The sequence below is a fragment of the Sebastes umbrosus genome, chromosome 20 (genome assembly GCF_015220745.1).
Source record: "Sebastes umbrosus isolate fSebUmb1 chromosome 20, fSebUmb1.pri, whole genome shotgun sequence".
NCBI lineage: Eukaryota > Metazoa > Chordata > Actinopteri > Perciformes > Sebastidae > Sebastes > Sebastes umbrosus.
This window is the reverse complement of record NC_051288.1, coordinates 1,900,155-1,923,208: the sequence shown is the minus strand read 5'-3', so window position 1 is coordinate 1,923,208 and position 23,054 is coordinate 1,900,155. Positions and strand designations below refer to the sequence as shown.

General features: G+C 41.7%; 1 protein-coding gene across 1 annotated transcript in view; it reads right to left on the bottom strand.

The window, feature by feature from the left end:
- Positions 1 to 22,431, bottom strand: part of wu:fj29h11 (protein NO VEIN) — a 37,872-nt gene extending 15,441 nt beyond the window's left edge. The window contains exons 1-15 of the mRNA XM_037755510.1: positions 22,245 to 22,431; positions 21,956 to 22,104; positions 20,902 to 21,079; positions 20,365 to 20,542; positions 19,253 to 19,379; positions 19,007 to 19,126; positions 17,620 to 17,770; positions 16,708 to 16,820; positions 15,922 to 16,072; positions 15,483 to 15,746; positions 8,323 to 8,535; positions 4,088 to 4,269; positions 3,731 to 3,914; positions 2,202 to 2,344; positions 1,419 to 1,603 (exon numbers count right to left, since the gene is read on the bottom strand). Coding sequence (XP_037611438.1) covers positions 1,419 to 1,603; positions 2,202 to 2,344; positions 3,731 to 3,914; positions 4,088 to 4,269; positions 8,323 to 8,535; positions 15,483 to 15,746; positions 15,922 to 16,072; positions 16,708 to 16,820; positions 17,620 to 17,770; positions 19,007 to 19,126; positions 19,253 to 19,379; positions 20,365 to 20,441 — 1,910 coding nt within the window. The 5' untranslated portion in view covers positions 20,442 to 20,542; positions 20,902 to 21,079; positions 21,956 to 22,104; positions 22,245 to 22,431. The remainder of the gene's footprint in view (positions 1 to 1,418; positions 1,604 to 2,201; positions 2,345 to 3,730; positions 3,915 to 4,087; positions 4,270 to 8,322; positions 8,536 to 15,482; positions 15,747 to 15,921; positions 16,073 to 16,707; positions 16,821 to 17,619; positions 17,771 to 19,006; positions 19,127 to 19,252; positions 19,380 to 20,364; positions 20,543 to 20,901; positions 21,080 to 21,955; positions 22,105 to 22,244) is intronic.
- Between the last annotated feature and the right edge of the window lie 623 nt (positions 22,432 to 23,054).

The window sequence follows — 23,054 nt, the reverse complement described above, 5'->3', positions numbered from 1 at the left end:
CAGACTCAGACAGGATAAAAAAACACAACTACAGCATTGTGGAGGTTTACAGTGAAAGATATGCAGTCTTATGCAGTCTTGGAGGACGCTGGATTTCAGCATATGATTAACGTAACGCTACTTGAGCCGCGCTATAATATTCCCTCTCGCCAACACTTAAGCAACACAGTACTTCCAGCAGCACAATCCCTGTAATGTGTTTTATATTTATTAATTGTTTTTAAATAACACAGTGGTTCCTCTAAATACTGCACTTTGTGAGTGGAAAAACTAATCTTTCAATTAAGAGCTGATAATCAGGGACCTGAGACATATGTTATACTGTTCTTTTAACAAAGCCGCATTTTTTGTTTGCACTAATGACTGTAGAAGACCTTTTCTTTCAATTAAGATTTGACAATGACGAAGAGTTTATGTTCCTTATATAAGCCATACTTTTGTTAAGGCAAACATTTGTTAACTTATTTTTGCCAAATAAATGAAAAGCATGTTGAAATCAGAACATGACCTCCTCGCTGTAACAGAAATGTACCAAACCGAACCGAAAACCGTGACCCCAAAACCGTGATATGAACCCAACCGTGAATTTTGTGAACCGTTCCACCCCTATTTCATATATGATCATATAACTTCAGAGATACTATGACTACAGTGCATGGATTACAGCCTCTTCTGTTGTGGTTCAGTGATCTTGATGCCACTTGTGACAATTCAACAAAGTGGCAGAACTATGTGACCTACATTCCTCTGCAGTATATACAGTATACAGCCCTCAGCAGCAATGCATGTGCTTAATGATCAGAGTTAAATGCACTGAGAAATTTTTATCCATGCTCTGAAGGAAAAACTGACCAGTATAATAGTAGAGACGCACCGACCACCTGATACCGATACCGTAACCTGGGTTTTGGGTATCGGCAGATACCGGCAGATACCGAGCACCGATCCGATACCAGCACCAACCTTTAACTTCTATTCTGCTCTTGTACTGGCAGTGTGCACGACTGTTCAACAGTATGACTTTGAGAGCTCGGATGACCTCCACTTGAATTGTTGTCCTCTACTCACGAGCCGGGGCCGAGCTAAAAGCAGCTAAATCCAGATGAATTAATCCCCAGACTGATCTCTCTCTCTGTCAACGTCAAACCCAAAACAAAAGGCTGCTTTTCTCTCAGGGAGAAAATAACATTTAACTGTCAAACTTGACCCCAGTAATCACTTCCTGGCCACAGTAGAGATGATGGGGATTACTACCTGACCCCGACTAAGCTCAAAGCCATTATCTCTGGCGGTTAGGTTTCCGAAACATAACAGACACCTAGTGAGTGCACCTGCTTCTCAAATGGGACAATCGTCATTTGACAGAACATAACATGGGAGGAGAAATATGTAAGTGAGGGTGTGTTTGTGTGTGTTACCCTGTATCCCAGTTTGTCGCCAGAAGCTCCAGCAAGGCCGTTCTCTGCTGTAAGAGGAGGTGGCCGGGCAGCTGGGCTGTGGCCAGGGCATGAAACTCCTCGCAGGGGTAGTCATCGAGCACAAATCCCTCCCCTTGTGGATTTTGGTGCCACTTTGTACTTTCCACTGACCAGACACTGGAGGCCTGAGGAGGGAGGAGGAGGAGGAGGAGGAGGAGGAGGAGGAGGATTCTGTTATGTTTATTTGCAATTAGTATGAAGTATTACAGTTAATTCCCATGTATCTACAGCTGACACCAGAATAATGTAAGTACCATATTTCCCATCTTACATGAAGGCAGCATAAGCCACACAATGACTGATGGTATCATGACATATCCACATACTATCCATACTTGCTGTATCCCAGGCTAAAACAGGCATCAGTCACCTGCTTTTTACTGCTCATCCTCAAAGCAGCTATTGTCTCTCTAGTCCTAGTGTGACTCACGACGGTTAATATCTTCATCCTTTAATCACGGCCTTATTCAACGTGATGAGTCACAGTTGGTTTTTAATGCAGCATGCTTCAGAAAGATTGTGTCCTGCCTCTAGTGTCCATGCAACCAGTAAATATTGTGTCGTTACACAACACATCCACAGCCCCTTTATCATGTGGGCTCACAGGTGGGGCTGTCACGACCTTGCTCTTGTCTTTTTGAGCCGGTGTAATTGCATTTTTGCAGCATGAGTGGAGTGTGACTCCTAAATAGCTGAGGTAACAGTTCAGGGATGTCTCCTCACCAGTTCTTTAGCAGTGAGTGTTTGTCTCTCTTTGCGGACGATGAGACCGTCTCTGACTCCCAGACTGCTGAACAGCTCTCTCCATCCTGCTACATCGCCGTCTGTCTGCACATAGCAGGGACTCAGCAACACCCAATCACAGCCTGGTGGAGGAAGAAGTAGACAGGATGAGTGTTTACAGGAGGAAGACCAATAAATAAATATTGTATAAGACACATAAATCTGGCGAACAATAGAACAGTAAACAGGCAGAGGAGATGAGATAAAATCAAAGATGGAATAGAAAGGACTGCAATGCAACGTTTACTTTTTGATTAATCATTCAAATCAGGTGAAACATGAGTGTGTTTTTGTTTTAAAGGTCCCATATCGTGCTCATTTTCAGGTTCATACTTGTATTTTGTGTTTCTACCAAAACATGTTTACATGCTGTAATGTTAAAAAAACAACGTTGTTTTCCTCATACTGTCTGCCTGAATATACCTGTATTTACCCTCTGCCTGAAACGCTCCATTTTAGTGCATTTCAACGGAATTGCAACAGAATTGCGTTGCTAGGCAACGGTGTGGGTCCATCTTTACTTCCTGTCAGCTGATTTTATTTCACACACTGCAACAGGAAATAAACTGGGACCCATTTAGAATGTTTACGTTTAAAGCCGTATAATGGTCTAAATATTGTATATTTGTGACATCACAAATGGACAGAAATCCTAACGGCTTGTTTCAACGCACAATTTCTGAATACGGACTGTGTGTATTTCTCCGTATATTGAGCGTTTTGATAGTTTAACAGTATTTTTATAGCACTTAAACCTGCTTTATAATATAAAAGACATGAAAATCTCACTTTTTACAATATGGGACCTTTAAATAGTTACAGTAAATCTGCTGCACTGCTCTATGGCCAAAAGGTAAGGAAATATCCTTGATCAGCTTTCATACACTGTATGTCATAAACAACATCATCTACAAACTCCTAAAATGTCTGCTGTTAGTTTACACAAGATGGAAAATGAAAGTATACATGTCTACAATGCCAGAGTTGTGCAGCAGCTACTTTTCTGAAACACTAAATATTAGGGCTGTGTATTGGCGAGAATCTGGCAATACCCTACGTATCATGATACAGGATTTACGATTCGATATATTGCGATACTGTAAGCAAGGCGATATATTGCGATTTTTAAAAAATCTAATTTTAGGAAAACTGTCATAATATAATAAAACACATCGGAAACACACCATTTTAGAACAGGCAAAAATAACATATTTGTACTCCATGCAAAAAACTGCATGTGATTATCATTTATCATGCATACAATGTTTTTTATGTAAAATATATTGAACATTGAATGACTTCAGATCTACAATGTTATTCCTTCATTTAGTGCAGAGATTTCAGAAGAGGCACATCAAATTTCAGAGTGGCAGACAAAAAAAAATACTGGCCTGCCACAGTGGCAGGAAGTGAAAAAGTTAATTTCAGAGCCTGTGTGTGAGTATTAAGAAGTGTGGGTTTCTCCATACCGGGCAGTTTCTTTGGCAGGTCTATGTTGCCATACTCCTCAGAGAAGTGCACTCTGTCATTGGCCGGGCACAGCAGACCCCTGCTGGTGAGGACAGGTACTGCAGTGTCTGAGTACTCCTGGCTGGAGGAGGAATGGCACTTGATGAAAACCAAGTAACTCACCACCACCGCCTCGGGCTTCAACTGTCGTGGAATGGTGGAATAGTGAAGAGCGATGGGAAGGAAAAAGAGGGTGACAAGAGAGAGAAAAAGATATTTAAGCCAAATACTTCTTTAAAGCATAAAACTTGCTCTGTAAAATAGCCATTACATCATTTTTGTGACATTTTTATGATCCAGTTTATACAGTATGGTACCTTCCATCTGTTGTTCTGTAATGAAGGGTAGATGTGCTGCTCCAACAGCTCCTGAGGCTCCAGTTCGTGAACTCCGAGTCTTCTCAGCAGCTCCCGAACCTGCTGACTTTCCAGAGGCTCCACACAGCTCAGCAGAGAGGGGTGAACTACATTTACATCCTCGTACAGAGCAGACAGAGGGCCTGTGAGAAGACAAGGAATGAGAGGAAAGCTGGATTAACAACAAACTGCAGCAAAGTCACTTCCCTGCTACAGTGACAACAAATGTTAAATGTTTTCAACTTTCCAAAGGCCATATTTGTTACAGTGCAGTTGTACAGAAGTTTGGATTGTATGTTATATCACATCATTTTAAATTCAGGAAATCATTTATTTGGGTGAACATTTTTACAACATCCCCTTTATAGATTATTTTACAACAGATGTTAAGAAAAGCAGAAGCTGTTTTACTATTTTTAAGAATTTTTTTAGCACTGATGTCTATTTTCATTTTGAAACAAGCCGTCAGGGTTTCTGTCCATTTGTGATGTCACAAATCTACAATATTTAGACCATTTCACAGTTTTAAACGTAAACACTCTAAATGTGTCCCAGTTTATTCCTGGTTGCAGTTTATGTGAATGTCATCCGTTGCCATTCCGTTGAAATGTGCTAAAACCGAGTGTTTCAGACGGAGCGTTTCAGACAGGTATATTCAGACAGACAGTATGAGAAAAATAATGTGTTTTTTGAACATTAAAGCATGTAAACATGTTCTAGTAGAAACCCAAAATACAAACATGAACCTGAAAATGAGCATGATATGCCCCCTTTAATTTCCTCTTAGCTGTTTCTTGGGAAATGTAACCTAAACACACATAATTATGTGTATAACTGAAAACCTCTAGTGACCTACTTTTCTACTTTGTGAGACCGGCATCTGAAGGAGCGTTCCCCCACTGATCTCTGTACTGCTCAATATTTCAGGAGAACACTGTGTTTAACTCGGCCGTCTCTCTGAAGCTATCGCACACATCTCTGCCCATTTGACTTCACCTTTAAGCAGAGCCTGAGGTTTGTGCCGCACGCTGGTTTTACTTTTAGAAGGCTCGTTCGAACTACACTCACTGACCTGAAAACCAGCCAGCCTGAGTCAAGACTTCAATCCCACTAATATCATTTCCTGTCAACTTTCATATCATTCTTTGTTCTTCTTCTGCTACAGTCCCTGTAACATCCAACATCATAGCACATATCTTTGCAAATGAAATAAAGTATTGACCGAGTTAATCTGAGGCTCAAGTACTACAGTACATACGGTTTGGGAGAAAATAATATATATTTTTTTAAGATTTTGAAATAGATTTTTTTAATGCCATAATCAATATATTTGCTTCATTTGAGTCTATGTGGAGGTAGAAAGAAGTTAGCGCTTTTATTGTTGTAGTCTGAGTAACGTGACGTCATATCCGTTCCGTATCCGTCAACCAAAACAAACCGCAGCGAGCCGAAATGAGGAAGTAGAAAACAGCAGAGAGTCCGCGTGGATACGACCTGCACCCTCACATGTTAAATCCTGCGGGGTAAACACTACACATCCAGTAAAGGATGGAAACACTTTGGGTTTCACACATTGACAGGAAAAGCAGAGCTAGACATCACGGCTAAAGCTGCATGCTAACTCTGTCACGGACAGGAAACGTTATCGTATCGCGGTAACGTGGCGGTCGAGCCGGCCGTCGCTCTCATCTCTGTGGTCAAATGGGCCGATGCTACAACTGTAGAGCACCCAGATACTGACATTTATGTTCTCTGCATTCAAACGGCCCCGATGGAGCTGACCATGGATGGATAAAGAGAACGGAGCTGACGGGAGAGCTAGAGACCACCTTGGAGAAGTTAGAGGAAGTAGACACGTGGGACTACGTCTGCTTTTCAAAATAAGGTGTTAACAAAGGGAACTGTATATACAAAATACATATATGGAAATAAGATTGATTGGATTATATTCACCAGAAGTATAAACCATTACATGTACCTTATAAATTAAAAAGAAAATACCACTAATCTGTGAGGGAAATGTCTTTATTCTTTGATTTTTGGGTTGCTGGAAAAAATTTAATAAATAATGTGTGACAATGATCCTGATATATTTGACTTCAGGACATCTCTGACTACATAAATCAAACATTCTTACTGTATAAATTTAGATGTTTTCCAAAGTAAAAGTCCCTAGAAGTGTATGATTCAACTTTTCCGCATGGTCTAGTGTTAAAATATTTAACAAAAATCACAATAAATCTCAAAATCAAATCAGAATACATATTGAATCGGCCCCCAAAGTATCGTGATAGTATGGAATTGGGAGAAAGGTGAATCATACCGGCCCTAGTACTACAGCTTTGATATTTTCTTATACTAAGTTCCTCCACAGCTACAGGATTCATTATTACATTTCCACAGGCCAAGTAGAACTCCCCATGGAGAGTAAGCTCAACTATATTTGTAAAATTAGTGGAGATTCATTTCAACGGTCAGTACATTTCTATGTGCATGACAAACCCCAACCTTACTTTGGAAGTATTACTTATTTATTTTGACTGTAACAGTTATCAAGTCGCTGCTTCCTAATTATTTAGCAGCTAACTTTTGATATATTACACATCACTACATATAAAGATCTGTCATTTCATCATACTGCTTTGCTGTCACAGCAATACTTTCACTGTCTGAAGTCTTTATCATGCACATGTTATACATGAAAAAAAGCTAAGAAGAAACCTGGTGACACATGTACTGTACATGGCCCAGAAACTTTTCACTATTTTCTCACATTTTATAGACTAAATGATTCATTGATTAACAGCCTGACACTGACCACTGACCTTTCAAGGTAAGTCAATTAAAGTAACACAGTGATGTATTTTCCAGGTCTTATCAGTTACTTGACCTGATTTGTATTAATGAATGACATTAGTGCTGCTCATGTGAAGCACTGCAGCGAGACGATAAAGTAAGTCCATAAGCACTGAGCTGCTTCTAAAGACACCAAAACCACTTAGAATACATGACTATTAAAGCAAGCACACTGCGGCGGCAAGACGCTCACATCAGAGTGTGAAAATCAATTATTCATGTTTGCCATTCTAAACCTCTGCTTTGGGTCCTGTCTTTGAACGTGATGACGCACAACACGGTTGGCGTGCCTTCGCTTTTGTGTGTACTGTGTGTCTGCTGATGGTGAAGTTTGTCATACACCTACTTCGCTGCCCTCAAAGTCTGTGAATGTGCTGACTCCTAAGAGAGCAGATACAGCTGTTGATACAGCTCCTTTCAGAGGGCTACGAGTCTTGGCCCGACCCCTTGTGGCTCCGTTCTAAAGGGCCTCTACCAGTCGAAACGCACTCCAAAACTCAGGGCAGGGTCGTAGCTCTATTTCTAGAACTTCTCAGATCTGTTATCTGTTTTACAGTCTGAATTATCATGTCGGTTTATCGGAGTATCGTGGTGCTTGATGCTATTTTTCCATCATTTTGCAGTTTCTACAAGTGCAGCACATCACCGTGGAGCTTTATAAGCACAGATGGAAAGTGTTACGTGTGCAACTCTCACCATTACCAAGGTGATACATGTTTATCTATTTTTATTTTTCGACATCAGTTTATCACATTTTTGGAAGCTGGAAAGCTGTGAAACTGTACTGCCCTGAATTCTCACTGCTCACTGCTCTTCTTCCTCTATTTGTCATGGCTGATTTAACACTCAGCAATCAGGAGGCACAGCCAGAAATTCTTTGCAGGTGCTGGGTAATAATTATTGCACACACACGCACAGCTGTCTTCTCCTTTAATTCTACATGCCCCTGCATATACTGTGTATCGGACCTATTTTTAGCAGTGTTGCAGTGTTCTGAGAAAACCGATGTCCCAAGCTAGGGAAAATAAAACACACTAAAGGTGTACACACACACAAACAGTATGTACTCACACCCTCACCTTTAGCTAAAGGTAGACCAGGTGGTTGAAATGTTGTCATGTAGAAAACAAGAATAATTGGGAACAACACTGCAGTGTATTTTTTTGTCTTTTTTAGCATCTTGATAAAATGCTTGCAGAAACAAACCTGTAAACCTGTAAATATATACATCTGAGGCAAAATGATTTGCCCTTGCCAGATGGAGACACTCAAACAAGAGGTCAGTTTGCAATGAAAACACCAAGCACAGTGTAGTAGAGTATACACTGAAGTGAAATTACCTGTCTGAGCCTGAGCTTTCTTTTTCTTGGTCTTGGTTTCCTCCATGGGAAAGAACACCCCTTCCCCGTTCAGTGCCACTACTCGTCCGTCAGCCAGGGGGATTATGGGTAGATCCCTGAGGGTTTGCAAGATGGAGTCCTCCTCTCCGTAGCCATGCTCCAGAGCTCTGAAGTTACAGACCAGCAGCTTGGCCAGCTGACGCAGGCTGCCATCTAGAAGACAGTGTTTGGTCCTTAAATTACAGGATTTTACATTACACAGAAATTAGAAGAGTTTTAAAAACCCAGTGAATGCACACCTATAAGAGCACACCAGTTAAGTGTAACGTTTTTAAAAGAATGACTGATGAAGATCTATCTTACTTAGGTAGGCCTACCTGCGTGCACTCTGTCCGTGAGCTGCTAGCTTGACAGCTGTGAGTACTAACTGCAGCCATGTTGGTTGTTTATGTTCATAATGATAATTTTGGGGGAGTGTCTTTGGAGGGAGGCCTGAAGGGACGAACTGTGGCCGACTTGGGGACTTTCTCTCTATATTTGGGGACTTTTGGAGCTGGTGCTAATAGCTACTTTCTTTTTTTTTTGTCACTTTAGTCTTTATTGCTTTTTTGCATACACAAATAAAACACATATAGAAACAAAACTTGCAACAGTGCAGTGAGGGGTTCAGTTTACAATTGATGATGCAGTATTCAGGGTTATTTTCTTCTTAAAACATTTTCCAATAACTTACAGTTTTTTACAGTACAATTATACAATGCTTATGTCTTTATGTCTATACCTAATCCATTTTTCCCATTTTCTGGTAAACTCATCTTCTTTCACTCTTAGAGAATAAGTCATTTTCTCCATCACAAATATTCCCTGTACTATTTCTAACCATTGACTAAGTCTGGGGGTGTCCGCTACAAGCCATTTTCTTGTAATGGCCTTTCTGCCAGCTTGTGAGTAGGATTTTAACCAGGTACTGATCTTCCTTCAGCACCACTGAAGTTATATTACCCAGGTACAAAATGGAACATTTCTTAATGATTATATATCCTAATACCTCCTTTAATACTGAGTTCACTCTGTCCCAAAATGGTTCTATTTTTGGGCAACTCCAGAAGATATGTGCATGATTTGCATCTGTATGGCCACATTGTCTCCAGCATGTTTGTTGTCTTAGAATTTGCTTGCTTTTTATGTTAGGCGTAATGAAGAAACGAATCAGATTTTTCCAATTAAATTCTCTCCAGAATTGTGAATTAGTGGATGTCTGTAGTGTTACACACATATCATGCCATTCTTCTTCTGAGATTTTGATGTTCAATTCCTTTTCCCACTTTAATTTCACATAGGATGTATTCTTTGCTTGACATTCCATTAAGCCATGATAAAGTTTAGAGATAATCCTTGATGCTTTTTGATGATATGCATTGACTATAACTTCTACCACTGGATTCTTCTCTTCTGGTGCCTCCCTTTTTACGTTTTTGTTGTAATATTCTCTCAGTTGGAAATATCTAAACAAGTCTTGGTTGCGAAGTGCAAATCTGTCCTTCAAATCTTGAAAACTTCTCAGGTCTCCATTTTTAGTAACAGTACAAAACGCAGTCATTCCTTTTTTCATCCATTCTTTAAATGTTGAGTCATACATCCCTGGTCTGAACTCCCCATCCAAAGCTATCCATTTTAGCACTTTTTGTCGATTTTTCAATTTAAGTTGTCTGGTAAGAGTGAACCAGGTTTCCAAAGTAAATATTGTTATTGGATCGATTATATTCTTGATATGCCCTGGAAGCGCTTTTTCTCCCAAGAGTGCTTGGATGTGGAAATCAGGGATACATGTCTCAATCTCTTTCCACCTAGCTATGTAGCTATCATCACACCAATTAATTAGAGGTCAAAGTTGGGCTGCATAGAAATATGTCCTAAAATTTGGAAGTGCCATTCCACCTTTGTCCTTTGGCAACTGAAGTGTAGTGTATCGAACTCTGGCCTTCTTCCCTCCCCAAATAAATCTAGATATTAATTTATCCCATTCTGTGAATTGTTTTAGTGGGACCTCTATTGGCAGAGATTGAAACAAGTACAATAACCTTGGCAAAATATTCATTTTCACCACATTTATTTTACTGCTAAAATCCATTGGGTATGTGGACCATCTTTCTATATCCCTTCTTATGTTTAGGTTAATGTGGTTATAATTGGCCCCATACAACATTGATATATTTTTCGTTATATGTACCCCTAGGTATTTAGTTGATTTTGAATCCCATTTAATATTATACTTTTGCCTGATTTCTTCTGGAGGAACACAGTTAAATAGGAGGATTTGAGTTTTTGAAATATTCAATTTATATCCTGCATAGAAATTAAATTTATCTATGATCTCCATCATCCTTGGAAAGGAGGTGTTTACATCCGTGAGATACATCATTACGTCATCTGCAAAAAGGCCAATTCTATGTTCTCTGTCTTTTATAGTTATTCCCCTCAGTTCCCTATCTTGACGGATCGCTTGAGCCAATGGTTCAATATATATAGCAAACAGGGTAGGGCTAAGACAACATCCCTGTCTCGTTCCTCTTCCTAACACAAATCTCTCCGTCAAGGACCCATTCACCTTTACTCTTGCAGAGGGTTGCTGGTAGATTGCTTTAATAACTTGAATAGAATTTTGGGAAAAGCCAAATCTTTCTAGTGTTTGATATAAAAATTCCCAATTAACCCTATCGAAGCCTTTTCTGCATCTAGGCTTATCAGGATAGCGCGTGTACTTTCTTTTTGAATCTTGTGTATTATATGTAGGGTTCTTCTAATACTATCTTGTGTTTGTCTGCCTGTTATAAAACCAGTCTGGTCTTCATCAATTAAATCTGGCATGAACTTTTCAAATCGTTTGGAGATAATTGAGGTATATAATTTATAGTCCACATTTAGAATTGATATCGGTCTGTAGTTAGTACAATTTTCCTTGTCTTTGTTCTCTTTGGGGATTAGTGTTATAATTGCCTCTTTCCATGATGGGGGTGTCTTGCCTTCCTTTATAATCCAGTTAAAGGTTCTCAGAAGAAGTGGCTTCAGCTCGTTACAGAATAATTTATACCATTCTATAGGAAAACCGCCGCTACCTGGGGCCTTGTTTGTTTTCATCCTACCAATTGCCTTCTCTATCTCGTCCAGTGATATTTCTGCAGTGATTGTTTTATTTTGTGTCTCTCCAATACAGGGCAGATCAATTGTACGTAAAAAAGTCTTTATTGATTCTCCATCTGCTGTAGAAGTTTGTGTATATAATTCTTTATAATATTCCTGGAATATATGTTCTATTTCTTTTGGATCACTCTTCAATTTCTGTGTACAGGGGTCTTTAATTTTGTGTATGGTATTATCGGCCTGTTGTTTGCGTATCCTTCGGGCAAGTAATTTAGTGGATTTAGGGCCCAGCTCATAATATGCCTGTTTTACAAATCTTGCTTTTTTCTCCACCTCTTGACCCAATATCCCATCCATTTGTCTCCTCAAATCTTCTATTTGTTTATACGTTTTCTGGTCCTTATTATTTTTATACTTCTGTTCTAAATCCTTCAGGTCTAATATCAATTTATCGTATGTTTTCATTCTGGCCTTTTTAATATATGATGCCCTAGCTATTAACCTTCCTCGTATTACAGCCTTCAATGTGTCCCATAATATGGATGGGTCCACCTCCCCATTATCATTCTCCTCTAGATATCTTCTGATTTCCAATTTAATGTCATTAACAGTTGTTTTATCATTCAGCATGCCAACATTTAAATGCCATACTGTGTTTTTCCTTCTACTATCCATTTGAATAGTTAAGTATATGGCAATATGGTCTGATACATCGGCCACTCCAATTCTGCAGTCTGTTACCCTATAGCAGTCTTCTTTCTGCATTAAAAAATAGTCTATTCTGGAGTAAACTGAGTGCGGTATTGAGTAATGCGTATAGTCTCTTTCTAAAGGGTGAAAATTCCTCCAGACATCCAGGAAACCAATTTCTTCACATGTAGTGTTTAGTAGTTTTGTTAACTGGTTCTTATTCTTCTTTTTGCTTGTCGTATCAAGACTATGGTTCAATACTACATTCAGATCCCCCCCGCATATACAAATTCCTTCTGCTTCCACTGCAATGATATCAAATAGGGATTTGAAAAAGTGTTTATCGCTATCTGGGGGCGCATAGACATTTACCAGCGTTAGAACATTATTATCAACTTTGCCCTTTATTATGATATACCTCCCTTCTTTGTCTTTTATTTCTTTAAAAATTTCTAATTTAACTGAGTTTGATATCAAGATTGCCACTCCTCTTTTATGACTACAAGTATGTGAGCTATAATATGTGTTTTTGTATCCAAATCTTTTCAATTTTTCGTGTTCTTGTCGCGATAAGTGGGTTTCTTGTAAAAAAGTAATATGCATTTTCTCTTTTTTCAATTTAGTCATGACTTTGGCCCTCTTAATTGGATTACCCAAACCATTTACATTCAAAGACATCAGCTTAAGTCCCTGACACTGCATCATTACACTTAGTGTGATTGATTTCACCGTATCCCCTCAAAAACATAACAACACACACATGAACAGTTATTAACATAATACAAACCAGAAATACAAGGAACCTCCAAATGTGGGGTGATCTCCCGTTCATCCCCAAATCCCCGTTGGTGGGTGGAGGGGAAATCCCCATCTCTACTGAGGGCCCCTCCCTAGACCCAGAACTACACCCAACTAGTGGGGTTTCACTGCGTCTAGATAAGTCCAACTTAAACAACCTGACCTCTCCCAGCCGGTCCTCAATGTAATAATTAAACTAAAGAAGTCTGAAAAAAAAAGAATTCAGATATCTCCACTGTGTTATCCGTTCTGTTGTATAGTAATTTTTCTGTTGAATATGGGCAAAGCTTGGTTCAATGTTTTTTAATTAGTCTTTGATGCAAAGTCTGCCCCTTTAAAGTTTTTCATCGTCTCTTCTCATTCAGCTATATGTTGTTGCAGTCCATAACCCTACCTGCTTTTCTCCTGGTCCACAGTGGGATCTCTTTCCTTTAACTTTCCTCTAACGTTTTATGATCTCCACTGGTAGTTTTGCAGCTTCTCCCTCACCCGTGCGCTGTACCCAGCCTCTGGTCCTTCCCCTGCCGCTGCCACTCCGCTGCTCCTCGCATCATCCCGTTCGCTGCAGGTCCCGGGTCGCCGCCTGGCACTTCCACCGTGAACCCTCTCTCCTTCATGTCCCGGGCTGCCTCCATGGCGCTGTCGTATGTCTTCACTCCGTTATTCCAATGAATCCGTATTTTAGCGAGCGGTGTCTGGAACCGGATTCCTTTTTCCTTGAGCGCCTTTTTGATGCCCGCATATGCCTTTCGTTTCTGGACAATTTCAGTAGGATAGTCATGATCAAAGAAAAGTTGTTTACCTCCGACGTGTATCTTCTTCTGCCACGCTTTCCTTAAAATCATCTCCTTCGTCTCAAACTGCAGAAAGTTGACCACCACTGATCTGGGTGCGGCGGTGCTCTGGCTCGGTTTTGGGGCGAGCGACCTGTGGGCCCGTTGGATCTGGAGATTAGTTCCCTCTGGCAACTCGACTTCAGCGCTCAGGAGCTGCTCCAGGTATTTGGATGTGGAGCTACCTTCGGTATCCTCCAGTAGGCCGAAAACTCGAATATTATTTCTTCTTGATCTTCCTTCGAGGTCAGTTAGTTTCCCTTGCATCCGACATGTCTGCTCCCACACCGCCGTCAGTGTCTCGTTGGCGTCTGTCTTCCACTCCTCCAGCTCAGCTATGCGGGTCTGTGTTTCTGTGATGCTCGCCTGTTGCTTCTGTAGCTCGCGGTGGTTTTTCTGTTAGCTTACGGTCTATTTCTTGCTGGAGATTGGTGATTTCTTCCTTCATCTCCCTCTTCAGCTCGACTTTAAACATGTTTAGTTCGTGTCGTAACTCCTGTTTGAGCTCTTTTATATCTTTACTGATGGTAGCGAGTCCCTCTCGCAGCATCTCTGTGTGGTCCTGTTCCATTCGCTCCGTTGCGTCCTCCTCGTGTTCGCTAGCTTCGTGTTCGGAGTTAGCTTTTGTTGCAGGTTGTTCTCGCGTTTTGTTTTGCTTTTTATTGTTATTCCGACTTCTTGTATTATATTTTCTTCTCATATCTTACTTTTACTATCGAGTTACATTTGTTTTGAGGGTTTATTTTAACCGACTCGGGAGAGCAAGTTCACTATGCGTCTACTCTCTCCGCCATCTTCCCGGAAGCCCGCTAATAGCTACTTTCATTGAAGAGTTGGCAACATTGGGCTGGGTTTTTCGGTTGGATCATTTTTTTAAATCTAGCGTACTCTTGCTAGTTTCTCAGCATTACCGACACTACCTTTAATTCTGGCAAAAGAAAACGTGATCACACATTACCAGTTCTGTCCTCCCTCCATTGGCTGCCTGTCTGTTTCTGGATTGATTTTAAGATTTTATGCTTGTTTTTACCTTTTTTTTTGGGCCGGCTTCACCTTATCTATCAGAAACTATTGCACCTCCATACTCAGAGCACTGAGGTCGACCAATCAGATGCTCCTGGATGTCCCCAGAACTGGACTGAAAAACAGAGGTCGACCGAGCCTTTGCGGTGGCCGCCCCTAATGTCTGGAACAGCTCACCTCTTCAGATTAAAACTGCTCAGAGCGTAGATTCATTTAAGTCACTGCTAAAAACTCACCTCTTCTCGCTGGCGTTTGATTATGTTTATTTTCTGTTTATGCTCTTTTACTGCTGTTATGTGCACATTATGGTTATTGTTTTTTTTTGCTCTGTTCTTATTGTTGTTGGATTTGTATTAATTTTATATTATGTACATGGTCAACACTTTGGTCAACTGTGGTTGTTTTTAAACGTGCTATATAAATAAAGTTTGACTTGACTTGAGTTTAATTAGCACATATTTCAACTTTGTTTTTCCATATGATATGGGTGGAATAACGTGGGTTTAATAAGTGATGGTTTGCATCAAATGCTTCAAAATCTCCCCAGATCTTATTAATGTGGTTAATTGTCACTTGAGTTATTGTGCTTATCTATTACACATGTTGCATTCTGTCAGCAGTTCTGTTTGATCCATTGTGCTCTGCCATAACTTGAAGTGACATGGATTAATTTACCATCAAATTTCCCCCTCTCCTTCTTCTGCCCTCCATCCATCAGCTCCTTGGCCATGGCTGTGGTTACCGTGGTAACATCGGATCCCCTCAGGTATCGAACTCCCAGGTGAGTGAGCAGGGAGGAGGGCGGGGCGGGGCTCAAACCCGGATGGAGATAGGACAGAGACAGGTGCCTTTCTAGCTCGTCTCCGCCGATCACGTCTCGGATCACAGCATCCTGACAGACGGCCACTTGGGACGGCAGCTTGTACACAACCTTATCATCTGGGAGAGAAAGCACGGAGAGACAAACTCTACAGGGTTAGATACAATGCTTTCAACTGTCAGTATACCAAAGCTAAGCTCACAGCATTGGTTTACTAGGAATATGTTTGTTTTTTGTTTATGCTGTTTTGTTGAGTGAATTCAAAATTTCACAACCTGCACGTGTGAGTAATACCTGAGCTGAGTGTAGGCAGGAACGCCTTGCCCTTGAGCATCTGAATAATCTGCCCAGCAACAGGCTTGAAGAAGTCCAACACCTCGTCAGGCAGCGGGATGAACCGCAGGAACTGGCTGAGACCTTGCAGCCCCTTGAACTCTGGGTGATCCTGGAATAATAAGGAGAAAACACGACACTGGTTTAAATACAGACAATAGCCAAGGACTAATGAGTGGTATTGGTTATTACTGTAATCCTACAGTTGAGCCACCACTTTTTCATCATTTACCAAAAATTCTCAAATAGTGGCCAAAAACACCAAAGCAATCCTGATGAAGCCGTTTTATTTTTGAGTGTTTAACTCTTCAAAATAATATCTAAAGATGTTTTTGTTCTTCCAGATTTTAACTTTGATTGTTGCTTTTTCAGCCATGAATCTTCAGTGTTACAGAGAAAAGCTTAATATCTGAAACCGGTTGGTTTGAAGGGTATAATAGTGGAAGCCACTACAATTACTATGTGAACAAAAGCAGTAGCACATTATGCTGAATTTACCATATGACCTGTTATATCCCAGGTAATTTCCCCCCTCCATGATGTTTTTTTTTTTTTTACTTGTAATTGATATATTATACTTTCAGTAACATACTCTACTTCAGTGTCCCAGTTAGATGCTTTATACCACCTGTTTGCGGCATTTTTTTTGCATTCTTATGTGATCAGGTTTCCTGGTAGGGATCACTAAAGTGACATCTCATCTAGTGTTTTTTTCCCGCCGGCCCTGCAGATACAGTATAGTCTTACAGTGAAGACATCCATGGCCTGGAGGAAGAGCTGTGGTATCTCCGAACGAAGCCACTGGTTCCATGAGCTGTCCCTGTCGACATCTTCACGTGAGGAAGGGATGTCAAAGTCACCTGAAGAAGAAGAGTTATCAAGTGAGAGGGTGCTTTCACATCAGGATCCGAGTACACTTGTCCAGTTTGTTTGATTAGTGTGAACGCTCCGTACCGTACTCGGGCACGGTTCGTCGATCCGTGCCCGAGTCCACTTGAAAAGGTGGTCTGGAGTACGGTTCATGTGTACTCGGGTACAGTTTGCATCAGCTGTGAAAGACAACCGTACCAAAACCAAGGAGGGTGGAAAGAGGAGTGGTCACGCGTCATATCTTTGGGGTACAACACATGCGCAGTAAAATCTGGTCTGCACTTGGTGAAATTGAGCCAATAGCAACGCACGACCACAGCTCCAGTTACACTGCGCATGTGACATACCCCATACCCCAAGACCCATGTCCCAGAATCTTTCAATAGGCCTTGACCGAAACAGGGAAGTGAACTGCTATTTAACAGTCAGCGAGTAGTTGTGAAAGGTCAGGCTTTTTTCAACGCCGCCGGTCTCCTCCCTAATCTGTATACATATAAAACGGTTTCATGTCCATGTCTGTATATGCGCGCCGATCTCATCCTCTGAACTGCACCGCTGTGGGTGATGAGGCAGGAAGGCAGGCGAGAGGTTCCTTAAAATATAGACAATGGTAGGCGATTGCTCAGCTTTCACTAATGTGAAAGCTGAGGGGGGCGGGGGGGGGCAATGGTACTTGGGCACGGTACGGCTTAATTGTCGTGATATGAAAACTAGGTCAGATTTCTTCTTCATTACACAAACTGTGTGTCCATGAATGGACAGCTCTATAATTCTAAACTCCATTCTCACCTTGGATGATGAAACGGAAGCCAAAACTGCGAAGGGGCAGGTAAGCAAACACGGGTTGTTTCTGCGGCTGGCATACGATGTCACTTTCTGTGATGTTGCTGTCAAGCTGGAAAGCCAGGGCAAGCTCAGTGGACTCAACATCCTCTTTGATCTGAAGGAGAAACACATGAATGTAAAAACAGATGCAACAGCTTACAAACCCGCAGAAATGGATATTGGTGCCTGTTAAATGGGTTAGGGTAGGGATGCACCGATACCTTTTTTTCCAGACCGAGTACAAGTACATACATTTGGGTACTCGCCGATACCGAGTACCGATACGAGTACTTCTCTGTGCCAAAAGGACCCTCGTTAACAGCCAGCTGGAGGGTGTGAGCGACACACGGCAGGCTGGGAGTCCCGCATACGAGGCGGTGCGCCGCGATCGGCTCTAGATCGGCTTGGAAAGGCTCGGGGGCGAAAGTGCTTCCCGGGGGCCAAAGTGTCACCGGGGCGGACTGTCCGGCCCACGGTAAAAGGCATCAGGGGTCTGCCTGTGATGTCAGCAACCCACCCGACCCGTCTTGAAAACACGGAGCAAGGAGGCTAACGCACGCGCGAGTCAGAGGGTGCAAGCAAAACCCTGTGGCGCATATGAAAGTGGGGGCCGGAGCGCGCCAGCTGAGGTGGGATCTACGGCCCCACGGGGTCGGGCGCACCGTCAGGGAGGTGGAGCGTGAGCACGTGCGATAGGACCCGAAAGATGGTGATGAAAGGTTAATGCCACGCTGCCGTAAAGTGTTATCGGTGCGTTGGTATCGGAGCCGTTTTGCGAGTACGAGTACATGAGCACAGTATCGGACCGATACCCGATACTGGTATCGGTATCGGTGCATCCCTACTGCTGGGAAACTGGAGCACAGAATGTCTCAACATATTTTCTCTCACTCAGCTTCATTTCTTCTCTTACATAACCTGACTGCAGGTAACGGGTAGCTGCCTCTGGGAAATGGAAGAAGAAAAGGTAACCGAAGAAGAAAGAGCAGCAGGGATTATAGCGTTGTTTCACACTGACAGATCATTAAAATCTGTTTGGTGGTGTTGATGTGCTTGTCTAGATTTTTTTGTCATATATTCCTGCTTGATGTGGGAACCAGAAGCCTGCCTAATGAGTGCATTTTCATGACATCTGGCAGAGAGAGAGAGAGAGACTTTTACAGAGCAGAACGAGGACCAGTTATATAGTGCAAACAAAGAAATGCAAAGTTACAGTGAATTTTATTTATTCCCGAGTAAGGATGGAATGTAGGAACAGACGTCAGCTTCTTGTTCTGAAATCTCGATATGATACGTGCATCTGAAAATGAAGCCATAGAATGAGATTTGAATGTTAGTATGTCTGCATTACCTTCTTGGGCTGCACCGTAGTTTTGACCACTAGCCAGCGCTCAGTGCCCTCTGTGTGCTCCACCTCTAACACATTGTGACTCAGGTCTTTTCGAGTCATTGTCACCAGACGCTTCTCACTCTGCAGAGAGACAGACGCAGCGGGTGATGGAAGTAGAGAAAAACAGGTTCATGGCTTGCTTTAGGATTGAAACAATGACCTAAATCATGTGTGTTTGCATGAATGTGAGCAAATGTGTTAAGCTACCTGATTGTAGATGGAGATAGAGCGCAGCCGGTGCAGGAAGAGCAGCAGGGAGGGATGCACGTCATGAAACAGGTTCCTGGTCTGATGGCTCTCGGAGCGCAGAGGAAGGCAGATCTTGGTGGTCCAGCTGATAAGAGAATAGATGCACAGAGTTGGATACAAGCACGGCAGTTTTAACAGCTTTTGACCGACTAATCGGGGAAAATACCCGCGCTGACATGCTTCTATTCATGATCTTAAATACGGATCAATAAGATCACTTCCTGAACAGATTTCACGATCAGCAGATGGATTTATTAGTAGTTTAGCTTCTGAAATCATGTTAAAATCACATATCTGCTGGTGGCTGGTTCGCTTGCTTTCACACCAGAAACGAACCGCACCAGAGTCCGCTTGGAGGCGGACCGAGAGCCACTTTTTCAGGTGGACCAGAGTTCGGTTGTTTGGTCCGCACCAGAGTTCGAATGAGCTTTCACACCAGCTCTCAAACCACACTAACCAGGCAAACGGACCTGAGTTCATTAGAAACCGAACCAAACGGGTTATGTGTGAAAGCAACCTTAGCACCAAGTCAAGTCTGAAATGTGATTCTGTTAAATTAAATTCTTAGCGTTAAAGGCCAATCAATTTATTTGAGGTATATTTACTACCATAATTAATCTGTTTGAGTTAGATCGATTTGGATTATGGATTGCATCTTTAAGTATATGTAGAAGACATTTGACATGTCCCAGGAGAAAAGCACAGGTGAACATAATAAAATGAATGATGACTGACTTCCCTTTACTGCAGCTGCTTTCTGTTTCAGGGTAATGGTATTGTGCATGCTGGTCCACTGCCACTCTGTCACGGCTTACTGGGACACTTGAATAGACTGACTCACTGGGACATGTCACGCTAACAACAACATCACTACCAGGTAGAAGTTGTCTATTTAAATAATATGTGCGTGACCGCAGAGGTTTTCTACCCAGAAGTTATTGTAAACAAACATTGTGATTCGGCGTATAGAACAGAGTCATGATGAATGTTACAGTAACACCTGTGCTTTTCCTACTATGACCAGTTTAAAATGTCTGCTACTGCCGCCTCTTGTTTCTCAATCATCCAACCTGTGCTGCTTCATGTCCTTCAGCTGTGTGTCTAGAAGCCTCTCATCTTCAGTCCAGTGGGGGAGGATGTATCCCATGGGGCCGCAGGTCTTGTCAAAGCGCAGGTGGAAGCCATTGGAGTGAATCTCAGGACAGTCTGTGACTTTAAACACCGATTTGAAGCCGATGCCCTTCTGACCTATGATGAGTGGAGCAATCAGGATGATTAAAGGAACAATTTCAACCTTATCTCTATCCACTATCTATACTATCTACTATAGTGTATCTATCTACACTATCTATGAGTGTGAAAATGCCTGCAGTTCTTGCCGATGTTCTCTGTGTCTCTGAGCGAAGCTGCAAAATCTGTTGTTCTTCCTGCATCCCGTGACGTGACCGTGACATCATTGGAGGCAAGGAAGAACTACAGAGTGCTACTTAAGACAAGGTCAGATTTTCTAACTTCACACATTCAGTATATCCTCTGGTGACACAAGCTTGGGCACTTCTAATCATGAGCTTTGACTTAGAATGTCATGGCATAATGTACATACTTACCTATGTATCCATATTTGTGTTTGCCCTTGGTGCTGCGACCCACATCACAGATGGCCCTGATGTTCCTCTCCTGGAAGCCAGTCTCATTGTTGAGAATGGTGATGCTGTCCCTCTCCACCACAAAGGCCAGCGCTGGAACAACACCGACCTCTGATGGGTAACTGTTGTCATCAGCGTTCTGTGGTTAGGAAAAGTCATAATTAGACATAACTCAAATTAAAGACATGAGAGCCATCTTCAGGGTAAATACAAATATTTCTACTTTTATAGAATATTAATAACACCGGATCATAATATAAAGAACCAAAACATTCAATAAAATTAGATTTTTTAATCAGTAGTAAGGATAATATATTTAGGGCTGGAGTTCACTCAAAATGGCGGGCAGGAGCCATTAACTCAGGCCCGATTCCAAACCACCCCGCTACGCCCTCTTCCCTACCTACTTCCACTCCGTTTGTGTGTTCACATGGAGAAAACAATGACAGATATTGTCCAGAAACCCTCACAGGTACTGCATTTAGCATAAAACAATATGCTCAAATCCTAACATGTCAAACTGCAGCCCAACAGTCAACAACAGCTGTCAGTGTGTCAGTGTGCTGACTTGACTATGACTTGCCCCAAACTGCATGTGATTATCATAAAGTGGGCATGTCTGTAAAGGGGAGACTCGTAGGTACCCATAGAACCCTTTACATTCACTGATCTGGAGGTCAGAGGTCAAGGGTCCCCTTTGAAAATGGTCATGACAGTTTTTCCTCGCCAAAATTGAGTGCAAGTTTGGAGCGTTATTTTACCTCCTTCACTACAAGCTAATCCATTGGTTGGTACTGATGGATTCTTCAGGTTTTCTAGTTTCATATGAGACCAGTATTTTCAATCTAGCTTTAAAACTGAGCAACATCCAAAAGATTGATTGTGTTAACGCGTTAAAGAAATTAGCGGCGTTAATTTTGCGTGTTAACACATTAACTTTAACAGCCCTACTTCCAATAAATGACCATCAAGATTTTGGCGTCATCTTTAAGAGTGTAAATATTAGAAGATCCACCTGAATGGAGTTCCAGGACAAAGTGTGTGTCTTTGCTGTAGAGTTCAGTGGAGAGGCGGTCTAAGCTGCGGCCCAGCCTGTCCTGCTGGACCTGCATCAACCTCTGGCCTTCGGCGGTCAATTCCACACCGATACCAAACTCACTCTTCCTGTCAGACAAATAGAAGAAAGACAAGAAGAAAGAATAGATCAGCTATACGTTTAAGGAGCCATAATTTGGCAAAACAAAATCATGATACTTAGATGAACATTGCGTAAGGTGATTGTGAAGGTTGACGAGAGAACAAACCTGATGTCCTCAATTACGGCTCTTTGGAGATCTAATGTGGTCGCTGATTGGCAGCTGGCAGCATCCTTTTCATCAGACATCTCTGACTGTTCCTCGTCCCGGCCTCCTTCAGCTTCACTGCTGACGTCTGATGTCTCTCCGTTAGCCAGCGAGGCCAACTCGTACAGCTCCTCTTCATCTTCTCCCTCCTCAACCACCACGTCTTGCTCGCCATTGACTAGAAGAAAACATTTCACAATTAAAAGAGAGAAACTGGCACGGTCCTTAATTCAATATGAAATGAAAGTTCACTTATTGTAGGCTTCTGGTTGAGATTGGAGGAGGCAAAGCTGCTGTCCATTATGTTATCCTCGAGATACTCATCTTCACTCATGTTTAGAGCTGACAGGCTGCTGCTCTCAGAATCTATCAGATTAGACTGAAGTCAAGAAAAAAAGAAAAATTACAAGCCAATAACATTAATGCATCTGTTTTTTTTTTCATTTAAACATACCACAACATGCAGGGGCAAGCTGATTTAACTATTAAATCACTGATTACTAACTAAGAACAGGAATGCATAGTGCTTCATTAATCAGTTAGGGTTGGGTTTGATAGCGCTGTATCCAAACTGAATCCTGTATAGAATCTGAATCTGATTTCAGTATGTAAATCTTCTTATCAAAATCTGAATCCATCCTGGGTTAATATTCAACTTTTGACGAAAATAAAGTTCTAAATACTAAAACTGAAGAGGAGAGAAACCGTTTAGAGTGGCAGCCTAATTAAAGTCACAACCTGAGCTACAATTTGGAAATGAGAAAAGATAAA